Source organism: Festucalex cinctus, chromosome 14 (genome assembly GCF_051991245.1).
Source record: "Festucalex cinctus isolate MCC-2025b chromosome 14, RoL_Fcin_1.0, whole genome shotgun sequence".
NCBI classification, from domain to species: Eukaryota; Metazoa; Chordata; class Actinopteri; order Syngnathiformes; family Syngnathidae; genus Festucalex; species Festucalex cinctus.
Genome location: NC_135424.1, coordinates 2,059,861 through 2,075,000, shown reverse-complemented (window position 1 = coordinate 2,075,000; position 15,140 = coordinate 2,059,861). Strand labels below are relative to the sequence as shown.

General features: G+C 39.8%; 1 protein-coding gene across 2 annotated transcripts in view; it reads left to right on the top strand.

Moving 5' to 3' along the window:
• arid5b (AT-rich interaction domain 5B) overlaps positions 1–15,140 on the top strand; it is an 88,310-nt gene that overhangs the window by 50,611 nt on the left and 22,559 nt on the right. For both annotated transcript variants that reach the window (XM_077494524.1, XM_077494523.1), the window contains exons 6-7: positions 12,199–12,320; positions 13,190–13,532. In XM_077494524.1, coding sequence (XP_077350650.1) covers positions 12,199–12,320; positions 13,190–13,532 — 465 coding nt within the window. The remainder of the gene's footprint in view (positions 1–12,198; positions 12,321–13,189; positions 13,533–15,140) is intronic.

Below are 15,140 nucleotides of genomic sequence, written 5' to 3'. Positions count from 1 at the left end.
TCTTATTTATGCAATTCTATTGACATTTTAATTGAAATCATAATTGTTTTATTTTTAAAACGATATAACTTGGATGATGTTTTCGTGGCATCAATAAGGCCTGAAGTTGTGTCGCTGCCAATGTGTTTTCCGTCCAAGCGGTTTTAACCGAGATGGGGGTCGCTCGAGCCTCACCTATCCTAAAGCGTTCTGCTCTGGAATTTCTTGTAGTGCCGGAACATGTCGACACTTCTGAATGCGCACAGGAAAACAAATTTTTTCATCGTTCTGATTCATCTCGGTACGAGGGACACTTTCACAATCGCTCGGCAAGTCGTGGCGGTTTGTTCACCCTGCGGTACATGCAGTTGAACCCATTCCAAATAAATGGAAACCAGGAAGTGCAATTTCTGGAGAAATTGCTGGTGACTCGGAAATGAAATGCTGTGGAATGAATTGGAAATGGAGGAAATGTGGAACTTGAGACAGAAAAAAAAAGTTGAATTTCTCTATTGACTTGGAAAGTTCAACATTGAGAATGTATAGTTGTTCAAAAAAAGTCAGAATTTTTGATATGTTGAATATTTTTAAGTTGGAATGATTTGGATCAATGGAGACATACAGTAAGTGAAATTTAAGGTGAATGTGGACTTAAAAAAAAAAAAAAAAAAAAAGCTTTTTTTTTTTTTTTTAATGTTGAACATTTAGACAATAGAATAAGGAAATTGGAAATTTGTTATGTATTACCATTCATTTGGGAAGTTTCTCAAGGAAATATAAAATATTTCAAAAAGTAGGAATGTTTATTATGTGAACATTTTGAAGTTGGAATGACTGCATTCATTTAGGGGATTGTGAAATTTTGTTACCTTTCTCTATTTAGGAATTATTTTAGGAGTGTTCTTAAAGTAGGACTCTTTGGAATGTTGAACATTTTGAAGTCGGAATAATTTTGAATCACTGAAGAATGTGGCATTTGAGTTGTTCATCATTTGGGGAATTTTCCCAAGGAAAATATGGAGCTACTCAGAAAGTAGGGATTTGTGAACTGTTGAACATTTTGAAATTGGAATGATTTGAATTAGTGGGGAAAAATTGTGAATTTGTTGCATTTTTCTATTTGGGAATTTTCTCAAGGAAAATGTGGGCTTCACAAAGTCGGAATTTTTGGAAGGATGAACATTTTGAAGAGGGAATAATTTGAATTAAAATGATGGAACACGTGAGGAATAAAGCTGAATTATGGGAGAGTATAAACTCATGGACAAAATTCTCAATTATGTTTGGCATTTTCATTTAAAAAAAAATGCGCAATTTCCCCCAAAAAGTCTTTTTTTTTTTTTTTTGAAGACAAGATTGCTGCACATATTGATGTTGAATAGTTTGAATAGACTGGAAAATCTTTGACTTATTTGATTTCTGTCTTCATGGGATTGGATTTTTCTGCAGGGAAAAAGTGTGATTTTGACTTGCAGCATATCCGGGAGGTGAAGTAACTGCTGCGTAATTGCCTTGTAGAGGTGAAGGCGCAAACGCGAAGGGAAAGTCACTTTGCGGGCTTTTGGAAATAAGTTTGCGACGGTGACGCCAACATCCTGTGGCCGCCGTTTCTCTCAACGCCCGCCACATTTTTTTTTTTTTTTTTTTTTTTTTTAAAGCCCGCCACATTTAAGGCAAACGTTTTATTTTCAGCAGCCGCGGGGAGCGCCACTTTTTCTACTTTTGGAAGTTTACAAGCACTTTTTTTTTTTTTTTTTTTTTGCCCCTCCTAATATATTAATATATATTTTCTCTATTCACTTGTTTGTGCTTCACAAGCAACACAATTTCCATCACGCTGCCAACGGCCCCGAGGGCATCTGGCTTCTTATTATAAGCACATTTGTGAGCTTTTGCGCATACGCAGCCCGCCATTTCCTGGCTCCGTATCCACTTTTATTCGGATAAATACCAGCGCCGGCGTAATGGCGTCCAGCTGTGACATAATCAACTTTCCTCTTTTCTGTAGCGAGGCGATGGAACGAGGCTTGTGCGCGTCAGCTGGTCAGCCAGATGAGAGGGGGGGGGGGAAAAAAAGCGCAGCGTGAAATACAGTGAAGAGAAGAAAGAGGAAAAATGGTGTGATTGAGTCTATTCCTGGCGGGCCTGCTTATGGATTCATCACAGCGGGCGCAGTAGGTGTACAGGCAGGCGCATTGATTATATAAGCGGCGGCGGCTCACTCTTGATATATTCCCATTTGTCAAGGGGAATTTGGGGGTGATCATGCCAGCGCGATTCCGGCGTTAAACGCTCGCCACTGTACCGTATTGTAACGCTACTGTATTGCGCTGGAGTGGCCGATGTAAGAGTAAGGCCTGCTCTGGGGCACGAGACACTCGTCAGGCTTTTTATCTGTCGCCATCGGTTGTTGGAAGCTTTTAAAGCACTCTGAGCGGGAACAGGAACGCTCTTCTCGGCACTCGGCGGAGTCCTGAGAGCCACGGCAAGTGGAGATTGTTGTTCGAGAGTTTACATTTTTCACGTTCTCGTCTTCTCCGACCTTTAAGCCGAGGCTCATATTTTTACATGAGGAAAAACGTCGCGGCACGCTGTCGCAAAAAAAGTGTAAACAATGTTTGTTGATACTGTTGCCTTGTAGGGCTGCACGATATATTGTAAAAATGTCATCGTTGTGGATGGAGATCTCAAATCCTTCAAGAGCTCTCCAATTGTTGACGTTACCTTCCTTATGTTTACATCTTTTTGACATCGTGTCATCATCCGGGAGGGTTGAAAAAAAGTAATGAACATGTTTTAACAGTGTAGCAAGTACACATATTAGTTTCCAAATGTAGGATTGTACATACAACAAAATGAAGTTGTCAGAAAAAAATGAATAGTCAATGCCTGAAATATCCCGTAAAGCAAATAACCGTACTCAAAGTATTTGTTGCAAGTATTTGCCAAGAGACTCTGCGGTCAGTGTGCGCAAATCGAAAGCATTTGAAGCACGCGAGCAGCAGATGCCGCGTGGATTTTTTTTTTTGCTTGTCGGCGACTCTCAAGGGAAATATTACGAGCTACACTTCCCCCCCCCCCCATTCTCCCACCTCCTTCAGTTCCTGGAGTTGTGCTGACCCTTCCTTCCCCCTCTTGTGTCAGAAACCCAACGCTCATGCGGGCGGGCTTAAGTCAACACATGCAAAAGGAGGAAATCGCAATCTCTACTTGTCGTCGTACGTCAAGTCTAATATCGTCCTCGTCCGCCGCAATGGAAGTCCATATTTCAAACAGCAACGTGTTTGTTTGTTTGTTGGAAAACTCTCACTCATTGCTGCTTGGCTTTTATTATGAAGCAGGGATCTCCAGTCGAATCTTTGCACAGAGGGGAGCGAGAGTAAAGGCCTTTTATTGCTTTAAAGATTAATATTGTCGCCATTCGGCGGATGAAAAACAACCTGTGGACGCTTTGGCTTTATAAATCTTCCTGCACTAGAATGTGGCAGAAGGAGGAGAGGGGGGGGGGGAATAAAAACACACAGAAAATGGGCCATGTTTCAGTCTGTGAGATCACATCCTCTCAAAAAAAAAAAATAAAAAATAAAACATTGACTCTGCTCAACATGAACTTCCAAGTTATGATGTCACTCTTTCCACAACTTGAGCCGCTGGCTGTCTCGCCCTTTGAAACATGAAATCACATTAGGTGAAATGAAATATGCACGCTTGTAATGGCGTTCTAAGATTTCAGTTTGCCTTGGAACGACACGCCAAATGGCAAAACAACAACAAATGTGACATTGTGTTTCCTCTTCATCAAACAATTACGAGGGCACTTGTGGCCAAAATTCTTTGGCACTAGTGACTCACATTTAGTTTTTTTTTTTTTTTTTTTTTTTCTGGCTTTACTGCTTCGCTTTTCATGTTTGAGATTGATATTGTCTTATAGAAATGGAAAGAGATATTGAAATGAGGCTATATTGTTCATTCATTTCTGTCTGAGTGATTTGGGGCAGCGTTGTAAAAATATTGTTTTGAGTTCCAGTAAGTCTTTTTTTTTTTTTTTTTTTTTTTTTTTTTTATCGTAAAGACTATAATAGAAAATAAAATAAAATAAATTACAAATGCTATGCTTTTTCAATGAGTACAGTATTTGTATGTATCAAATATGATACATTGAGTTCAATTTTCTTCAACATTTTACCATCCAAAAATGATATATATCAATACCATTTACAGCTTGGGCTGACATAAACACATGTCCGGTGCCATTTGTAATGATTGACACCAAGTCCCGGCGTCATCAACGTGTCGCGTGTTGTTGCAGCTGTGGCACTTGAAAGCCAGGAATCTTCCCCTGCGGTGCGTTCACAGATACTCCGGAATCCAGAGTTTTCACAGGGCAACATTCTGATGAATATTGCAGCACTGAAATTGGCGGCAAACGTTATCTTATTTATTTATTTATTTATTTATTTATTTATTTATTTATTTATTTATTTATTATACCATTATTGTGTTTCTATTAAATACTGAATTTTATAAAAATCATGTTTTAATTTCCATCCCTTTATTCACAAACAGGACATTATTTTCAATTCAACAGTGCCAAATATTCATAAATAAAACATAAATTAATTATGATTATAATTATTATTTTTTCTTATTTTACTTCAAGTGCACATTTGATTTTGTTTTATTGTTGCTATGCTGGCGGCTCATTCCCCAAAATAGTTTTACGTTCAACTGGTCAAATCATATTTTTGTTTTTGTCTAGCATAAAAATCTGTCAATCAAAAATTGGTGCGCGTTCGCATTAGCACAATTCCGTTGAAATGGCAACGGCCTTTACCAGTTCCTGTAATTGCAAAACGGGGCGAGTCATCGTTTTGCGAAAGTCATGGTGATGCAATCCCCAAATTCCCCCCTCCGGAAGATAAATACCAGACAAGCCTGTCGCGGCCTGAAGTGACTGACTCACTAAAAGACGATCGGCGCGCTCGTCAAGCAGGCGGTGTGCAGGTGCAGGCTTGCTTGCTCGCTCGGGGGCTCTTCCCGCTTTTCGCCGTCGTCCGACGTGTTTACATGACAGCAGAAAATGGAGCCGGGTGTTTTACAGCTTTTTAAGAACCGCCGGCGAACACGCCAGTGATTACAGAACGAGCCGGAGGAAGCTTGTTTTGCCGTAAAAAAAAAGCAGTCTTTTATAATGAATTATAAATAACCTCCCCTACCGAGTACAATAAATCGGCGTGTAAAAGAGGCAAACATGAAGACGGGAGATGCTGTGGCCTATTTTTATGGCGGCAGCGATTGTTATTTATAGCCGCCGTTGTGCGGCTTTTCCCGCAATGATCGCGTCCCCGTGATTGGGCTCATTGGGTCGCCCCCGATCCCATCAAGTGTAACTGGAGCGTGATCTATTAGAATACATATGTTTTATTGATGTGTTTATCCCACCATTCATTTATTTATAGGTCGATTCTGCGAATTTTTCTCTCTCTCCCTCTCTTTCTCCGCCAGTAATGAATAGGATAAGCCTTGAAGCTTATCCACCGCTCCCTTTCATAGCCCACCCTTCCCTCTCCGATCCCCCCCCCCCCCCCCCCCCCCCCCACTCCCTCCCCTGCCCTCCCTCTCGGAAAGCCAAATTGAAATCTTTCTTTCAAGCCCCGCAGTCCTACCGAGTGCTCGCCGCAGTCTGTCGGCATCAATGATGCGCGAGCGCTTTTGAAGGTGATCCCGTTTTAGCAAACGCTGGCGCGTTACGTAACGTTTTGACTGCTGTCGCACTTTGTTTATTTTGCTCAGGAGCTCCTTGGGTGACACCTTCACATACTTACTGAACTGTTGTTGAGCAGCGGAGGGAGAGTTTGTCACATACTGTAACGGCCATGTTATAAGGAAGTGTCCAGATTAATGCTGCATTCGAGGATGGTCGGACGTCGGATATAGCCGAGTTGGTTTGTCCCAAAACGAACGTAACAACCAAAATGGCGGATAGTGGTAAATTGTTTTTTTATTTTGGTTCTTAAAACTCATTTTTGACCTCCAGCACACTTACCTTCTCGTAATTTTGCTCCATTTATTGTTTTCATAAGCATTCCATACAGTTCAGTGGTTCACCGAATAATTTCATGCCGGGGGAGATGGCAGCATACCGTCACGTACGTTGCGTTACGTGACGTTATGTCGAATATTTATGACTGAAGAAATCGATCTAGTTTTTATACTTGAGTAAATTGAGTTTTACCATTCAATTAAATTGTGTTTCCGAGTTCAAGGGGGCGTTCCCGTACGCACTTCCTGGTTTGAACTCGTAAAAGTGCGACTTCCGACCGTCCTCGAATGCAACCTTAATAGACAAAATATTAACTTTTTACTGCTGAAAATGGCTCGCTGACTCAAGTCTCCCTTTAAGTCGAATGTAAACTTAAGCTAGTTGACTAGTTTGATAGGTTAACAATCAAATTAAGCACTGTATGTTAACATTAATATAGACTCCAATTAGGCATCGTTTATTTTTTATTTTTTTGCTGGCATCTTGCTCTCTGCTCTCATCACAAAAGTGTTGATGGAAGTTTTGTTGACGTATGAGACGTTTTTTTTTTTTTTTTTTTGTTTTCCAGGACATGTGGGTTGAACGTCATATTGTAGCATTTTTCGAGCTGTCCGATTCCACTGTAAATAAGCTTTTGCTTGCAAAGGGAAAGCTTCAGCCTTCACAGGTCCATCCCCCCCTCGTCTACCCCGCATCTACCCCCTCACACACATACACAGACACCAAGCGCCAATGAATCAGATGAGAATGATTTTTTAATCCGTGGCAATAATAAACTTCTTTGAAGGCCTTAATTGGCTCTTCCTGGAACAGCAGAGTTTTGCTTCATTTGATCTGATGAAAGCGTAATGTTGCTTCTCTCCCGCTTCCCCCCCCGCCCGGGGGGAGCACGCACAACAGCGCACAACTAATGAATTAAGAACACACAAGTCCGTTTTTTTTTTTTTTTTGTTTTTTCATGGTATTATTATTATTATTTTCCCTGGCTCGCCCTCCCAAATGACTTTCATAATAAGGCAGAGAAATTCACACTGAAGCGCCGTCCGCTAAATTGCTTTCGTTTGAACTGCTGGCTGTGTTTAGATTGAAGAAGATTGTTGAATGAAAATTGGGATTTGTGGGAAGGTGGCGCCGAGCAAGGTCGCGTGGAAAATGGAATGGGCGGGCGCCAGGGAGAGAGAGTTGGCTTTCCAAGAAACATTCCTCATGAAGGGAAGGTCAACCAACGTGCTAAGATGGTGGTTCTCAAACTGAGGGCCGGTGACCCCCCCCCCCCCCCCAGGAGGTCGGCCATCCGAAGCTCGGGCATCTGCAAAAATAATCAGCAATAAATTATTTTGTGGTTTCATGTTAAAATGTGCCGGGGCTACGTGGGGACTGGCGCACCTGCAATAAAGCAAAAACTCCTTCCTAGCGAAGCTTTTGGAAAATTAAACTCTCCTGATAGAATTGTATCATCACATAAATCAGGCATCGCTGCATGATTACATTCTTTATTCAAGAAAAAAAAGCACATATTTTCTTTTTCTTTTTTTAGAGAATAAAGGTATTAAACGAGATAAACGTTTTTCAATTCACGGTAAAAGCGTGGCTTGCTTCTCACGTTAAACTTTGACTTTTAATATCATATTGACAGTTAAGGCTGTTAGTTAGTTAGTTATTTTTAGATTGTTAGACTTCTATTGAGATGCATAGTTAGCTGGCTAATTAGCTACGTTTCTACACAATTGTATAGTCATCTGGCTAACTGGTTGGTTGGTTGGTTGGTTGGTTAGTATGCTAGTTAGTTAGTTAGTTAGTATGTGAGTTAGTTAATAAGTTGGTTGGTTGGTATGCTAGTTAGTTAGTTAGTGTGCTAGTTTGTTGGGTAGTGAGTTATTTTGTTGGTTAGTGAGTTAGTTTGTGTGTTTTCTAGTTAATTTGAGTGTAATATATAGCTAGGTTGCTACACAATTGCAGTTACCTGGCTAACTAGTTAGTTAGTTAGTTAGTTAGAGTATAATATAATATAGGTTAGGTTAGGCTAAGTTGATACTCACTTGCATACTGATCTGGCTAATTAGTTAGTTAGTTAGTTGACTAACTAACTGTCTTGTTAGTTGGCTGGTTAGGTAACTGTTTTGGGTAAATTTTTTTAGGTGAATCATTTTGATTTGACTGGACAGAGCACCTCCAACCTTGTTTTTTTGGCATGCAAGGTATGTTTTGGGTACATACAGTGTTTTGTTTGCATATTAGTCAAGCTGTGAAAACAATAAACTGTACGAGTAACTTAAATATATGGACTTAGAGCATGACCTAATGTTGAGTTTTGGAATATGTTGGGATGATTTAGAGAGAAAGCCCGCTTTGTTGTTATGGTTGATCCTGGGGCCGCCACAGCAACTGCAGCGACGCTCTTCTTCTTATTACGCGGCGGCGTATCATCAACATGAAGTGGAAGCGGTTATTTTCAGCTCAAATCGCTCGAGTTGGCTGCGGAAGCGCCGGCAATTTGCACGGCATGTGCGGCGAGGGCGAATTTGGATGCAAACAGCGTCTGGTGCGTTTGTACGAGCGGTCAATGCAGAGCAGCGCGCGAGTGGGAAGACCACTGAGTCACAACAAGTGTGGGAGATCGAGAAAAAGTCCCATGATTATTTACGCCGACACGGTCAGCCGTGCGGCCGCAAGCTCGTTACCACCCACCAGCATGGAATCATTTTGCACATTGTTATTATAAAAATAACAATGTGAATAATTGTGATAGGAAATGACTAAAGTCGTTATTATGAAATAATGTAATATACTGGAACTACAATTATTATTTCTGATTTCATTTTGATACGTTATTGGCAGCAATGGTACATAATTGTTGACATCAGTATTAATAATATACATTATTAATATTCCCAATACTAGAAATATATTAATATAGTGTTCTTACTTTTAATTATTTAATTGTATTTTAATGCATTAATGGATAATTATTAAATTAATAGTAATTTTTATGTTTTAAACATTTTTATTATTATGACTACATTTCTGAATTATTTGTTTTTCATACATTGTTGGGGCATTATTAGCTTGTGCAAATGTAATTGATAATGATCAATATTTTATTGACTTTTATGATTGTTTGTTGGACTGTTTTTTTTTTTTCCACAGTATTTTAAATGTTTTATCAGTTTTGAGAAATACTTTTAGTTTCATCAGTTTAATCTACAGCTCTTGTTCGGCTCTCATTTGTTTGTACAAGTGTGTCTAATAATGTGCCCCAGTGATCATGTTACTATAATTATGCTATTAAATTCCATTTATTATTATTTTTGTATTTTTGATTTATTTATTTTTTTTAGCTCTTGATTAGATTTTTCTGGTAAAATTGTGGCCGGTGAGCCTACATGCGCATCAAATATTGCGGGGAAGGGGGCTGAATAAGTGTCGCTGGGATGTGGTGCCGTCGCCATGGCAACGGTCGCCTTCTGACGATGATTGATAATTGTCAGCTGAATGGCAGACTGTTTGCGATAATAGCTTTTTAATGCGAGCCTGCATAGTAACGAGCTAGCTACTGGAGACGGCGGGCCCCGCCCTTTCCGAATCGCATTTGCTGCCACTCGGGCAAGTCTGTACACAAAAGACAAATCGATGTGCAAAATGCATTTGGAATTGATGTCTGCGCCGACGCGTGAAAATGTGAGGAATGGTCGCAGTGAGGACAAAAGAAGCAGACGCGCCGTTTTTCCCCTATCTGATGCTATGCGAGCACGTGAGCAGCATAATGGCCGACAAGGCGAGAAGGCGTTTTTATGATGCGACGTTTGAGTGCATAATGCTCACGTTTGCAAGACATTTTGATATATTGGCGGCGGACGTCTAGAAATGGGATTTATTCTCCGTGTGTGGAGGCATCGAGAGGAGGTGTTATTAGGCGAGCTTACTAGTCAGTTGGCTAGTTAGGTCGTTAGATGCCCAGTTAGCTGGCTGTTTTAGGAGCCAGGTGGCCAGCTGGACAGCGGTAATAATCCGACAAAAACACACCTCCTCCTCAGGCAGCTTATGTAAGCAGTAAATCGATATGATTGGTTGTGGCTAGACATGTGCATAAGAGGACTGACATGGAATTATCTGATTGGGTGGAGACTAGATAAAAGATTAAAGATTCCTGACATCACACAGCTTCTGACATCACATAGGGTATTACCAGTTGAAACTAGATGCCGATTACATCAGTTCAAAACAGACACTTGATCTCGCGGTCATGACCCAAACATAACCCTTGCATGACAGTAAACATAACCCTTACATGACCCAAACATAACCCTGTCATGCCCTTGCATGACCCAAACATAAGCCTGGCATGACCCAGTCATGACAGTTTTTGTTAGTTAGCTAGTTAGTTGGGTTCTTTGTCATTTTTGGTTTCTTGGCTAGTGAGATAATTTAGTTAGCTAGTTTTAGTAATATAGTTGGCAGCTCAGTGTCTGCCCTGAGACTGGGAGGTTGTGGGTTCAATCCCTGGCCGCGTCAAGACTTAAAAAAAAATGGGACCCATTTGCCTCCCTGCTTGAAACTCAGCTTTAAAGGGTTGGATTTGGGGGGGTTCGATCACCAAATGGTTCCCACTCCCTCAGGATTTTTTTTATTTTTTATTTTTGGCATTGGAGGTCTGCCATTCCCGACCTAATTTATTATTATTATTATTATTATTATTATTATTACCATTCTCAATGAGGCTAATGTTTTTGTTGTTTTCCTGAGTGATACTGTATTGTCAAATATTTTTAATTTGGTTCATAATCCCTAATAAGTATAGATCTGTGACGCACGCACGCACATATTGTTACATGATACATATTTTTAATAGCAGATCTTTTGGAGAAATGCTGCAAAAATATTTTTGTCAGGTTAGTAACAGAAAGAAGCTGTTTGATTTTACCATAATCTGGATAAATGATCAGATCCAGACTTTTTTTTTTTTTTTTTTTTTTCCTCACAACATTGACATTTTATTACCTCCCCCAAGGCGTTAGGTTTTTATTGCCAATTTCTTAGTATGCTAAAACTGTTTTCCCGTGAAAATTAATAGACGCCGGGTCTAGACAGAAACTTTGGATCATAATTTTCCGGTGCCGCGTGGAAGTTCTTCTCTGTCTTCCCTTCAAGGGATACTTGACTCATTCAACAATTTTTTTTCAGCAGTGAAATGTGAATATTTTGTCCAGAATAAATTTGATAACTTCATTATTTTTCATGTACAATTAATACCTTTAAAAAGTAATTTTTCTACTTGCTGTCGACTGATGATGACATCACCTGTGCGGAGGAAGTAGGTAACAACCAATCATAGTTCTCGGTTTTCGGGTTTTGGTCAGCAAACTGAGCCATGTTTGCCATCACGAGAGAGGAAAGCACAAAGCGACCAATCCTGATGTTTCATTCTTCTTGCGTTCGTCCTGCTCATTTCTTTGGACTTTCTCGTCATGTTACGCAAAAAGATGCTGCAGGTTTCAGGTGTGCCTTCAAAATACGTGCTCAGGTGCGTCTCTGATTTGTTGCAAATGTGGTCAAGAAGAAATGACATCTTCCGGGTTTTCCCCAAAATTGTTTCAATACGTACCAATCATCGCCAGAAAGTCATGAAGAAAGTCATGAAAAAAATTCTTTAAAAAAAAAATAAAAAATCGTCCCTCATTATTATAGAAATAAAAAAAAAAAAGTTGATTGCCGTAATTGAGTTTTGTTTTTTAAATTTAAGTAGTTGTAATTAGGTTTTTATTTTATTTATTTTTTTAATACGGAGCTCAGAATTGTTCATTCGATAGTCTTACCGATTCAACATCTTATCATCATTGCTCTCTCTCTTTTTTTTTTTTTTGTGTGTATGTGTGCGTGCGTGCGTGTAAATACATGCAAATGTATGCTCATTAATTCACCTAAAACGTTATTTTATTTCATTAACGAAATTGCTTTTTGAATTTTAGTTTTAGTTTTTTATTAAGTTACAGTTGACTAAAATAACCTTGCATAGAACACAAGTTTTGTCTGACTTCATGTCAAACAGTGACAAAAAAAACAAACAAAAAAACACAATGTGCCTTAACATCAAGTGAATGTAAACGTCGCGTACTGCTAATTTGACTTTTTGGATTGGTTGAAGTGTTCACGTCCTTCCTTCCGGTCGATGTCCTCAGCTCCCAACTTGAAGGGGCGTCCGCGCAAGAAGAAGTTGTCCATCTCGCACAGGAGAGAGTCCACAGGCTGCACGCCGCTCACGCCGCAGGACCACAACAGCCCCGACACCAAAAGTCACAAGGTAGGAACAAATCCTTGTTTTGTTTTTGGGGGTTTTTCAACTCATTCAAAACCACCTTTTATTGGTAGTGCGCTTGTAAACATTCCACGCGGGACGGAATGAGGAGAAAAAGATGTTTCTCCTCCCCTCCGCCGTTACGCCGACGACCTTGGACAACTAAATCGATAGCAGCAATCGCGTCTCTCCGGCTAATCGGCACTTCATCTACGATGCACAACAATCAATGCGAGCGACCGTTTGCATGGAAATTGAAACGAGAAATAAAAACGACTCATCGAAAGATGAAACGGGCCCAACATGATTTCCACATTATCGATATGATCACCGATATTACTTGTGTTGAAGTTGGTAATATTATTGCCGGATTTTCTTTTTCATTAATATGAGATTTAAAAAAACAAAAAAATATTTTTTTAAAAAATGTTAAATTGTGCATGTAAAATAAGACATTAATAATATTTTGTTTTAATATGGCAATAATTCATGTTACATTTTATTATATTACAAATGATTTAATAACGTAAATTTCCAAAATATTAACCAAATATTTAAATAAATATATAAAATGAATTCAAACTATATTAAATGTATAAAATATGTCAAATTGGTTATTTTACAAATATTTTTATTTTATTATCCTAAATTAATAACATTAATTGACCAATTATTAAAAAAAAAATGAATGCAACAAATGTTATATATACATGTAAATTGATTTATTACCAATATGTCTTATTGTATTATTTGCAATAAATCAATTGACCAGATATTTGGTTGTATGTACTAATTTTCCATTTTATTTTATACAATAACTCAATTAAAAAAAAAAAAAAACCCGCTTGACGCCGCTCTCCTTCTCATCCTCACAGGTCAAAGCCAACTGTCGAGCGCTAGCCAATGGCAAGCTTAGCGCCGGCAAGCTCAGCTCCGCCCCCAAACACAGGGCCGGCGGCGGCCTGGGCAGGAAGGCGGCGGCGTCCGAGGAGAAGGAGCGAGTGAAGGAGATGTTGGAGGAGAGGAGCGAGAAGGAGGACGCGAGAGATTGGTCGTCCTCGGAGGAGGAGGCGGCGTCGGCCGAGGCGGCGTCATCGGCGGCGTCCTCGTGCGAGGACAGTCGCGAGGACGAGCAGGCCTTCCTGGTCGAGCTCTACAAGTACATGAAGAAGAGGGACACGCCCATCGAGAGGATCCCCTTCCTCGGCTTCAAACAAAGTCAGTCGCTTGCTTCACTTCCTCACCTCCTTTTCTGATTGGTTGCTTACGTGACATCCTGGGTGGTTATTGGTTACTTGGCTTCCTTATGTGTAAATTTACTTCCTGCTTTGTTACTTCACTTTCCTCTTCTTGATTAGTTACTTCATCCAGAACTGAACCTTACTTGAGTTGCTAGTTCCTGATTGGTTACTCAACGTCCTGATTTATTACTTTACTCCCTGATTGGCTGCTTTTTACATCCTTATTTGGTGTTTCCTCATTGGGTACTTTCCGATTCCTTATACTACTTACTCATTGATAAAATGTCTGAAAATGGACAAAAATGTTGATAAAAAAATCTTTATTTCTGCCCCTTTATTTAAAAAGAAAAAAAGAAAAAAACAAGACATTATTTCAAAATGGCAGTGCAGAAATGAAATGAAAGGCATCTAAACGATTAAATGGTTATCAAAAATAATTGTCGATGAACAATCAATTAGTTGTCGATGAATCATTGCACCCCTGCTTATATTAAACATGCAGCAGGTCAGATGAAGCCACAAACTTTTTCGGCGTAGCAACGAAGTAAACGTGACGACTCGCCTCATTCTCCAAATCGGTGAACCTCGATAAGCGACGGCTGCAGTTCACCTTTTGGTACGACAGTCACGACGAGTTTGAGAAACACTCACCAACTCTCCACTCGGCGCACGTCTCGCTCGTTTTTCGGGGGGACCGAATGCAAATGGATTTCCTTGCAATAAAAGCTGACAAAGGAGGTTGAGGCACTCCCGCCGGAGCCTCCGAATCAAACGGTGAGCAAAACAAACGCACCCCGGAGAGGCCGCGTGGCGAACCGTAAACCGTCTTCACACGCCCAGCTGGACCAAAATGTCGATTAGACGTCTTCTCATCTGCGCCTCTTGTCCTCCTCATCGTCTTCATGTGCTTGTTAGAGGACGTTCGCCAGAAGACCGGATTTCTTCAAAGGCTTCTTTGGAACATTAAAAAAATCAAATAGATTTTTGCGGTATGTTAAAATGAAAGTTGAGTTTGACACAAAAATCGAGTCATTTTCAGGTTAAGGACATTTTGTTCAAGTTTAAAACTGGCATCTATGAATCCATTTTCTGGGACTGCTTGTCCTCATTAGGGTCAATGAACTTAACTCATTTAATCCAAAAAAACGTGTTAATTTTTTTTTGAATGCTTTGTCCTTCACTCTCCAAAATGTTTACATATTTTTTGTTTTGTTGTTTTTGTTTTTTAATGAAAGAGCATACATAAGACTTTGGTGCAGCTTCTGATATGAAGAGGTGGCTTAAAGCAATGGTAGTTATTACAACAAATGGGTGGCAACAGAGTATAAGAGATCAACCAGGGCCATGCAAATTCTTTTTGTCAGTGTTTTAATCAGGAATGTGAATATTGATTAAACTTAGTTATATTCTACGAAGCAACTCTAATCATTTTTTTTTTTTTTTTTTTTGGTAGCCTCCATTTTTTTTATAGCAATAGAACAAAATAGTTTGTGGGCCTGGCAAAGTCAGTCAAAATCCAGTAAAACAGCCGGGAGCGAACGGGGTTGCTCCAGTGAAAATGAGTTGATAGAGCTGTCAAAATTCA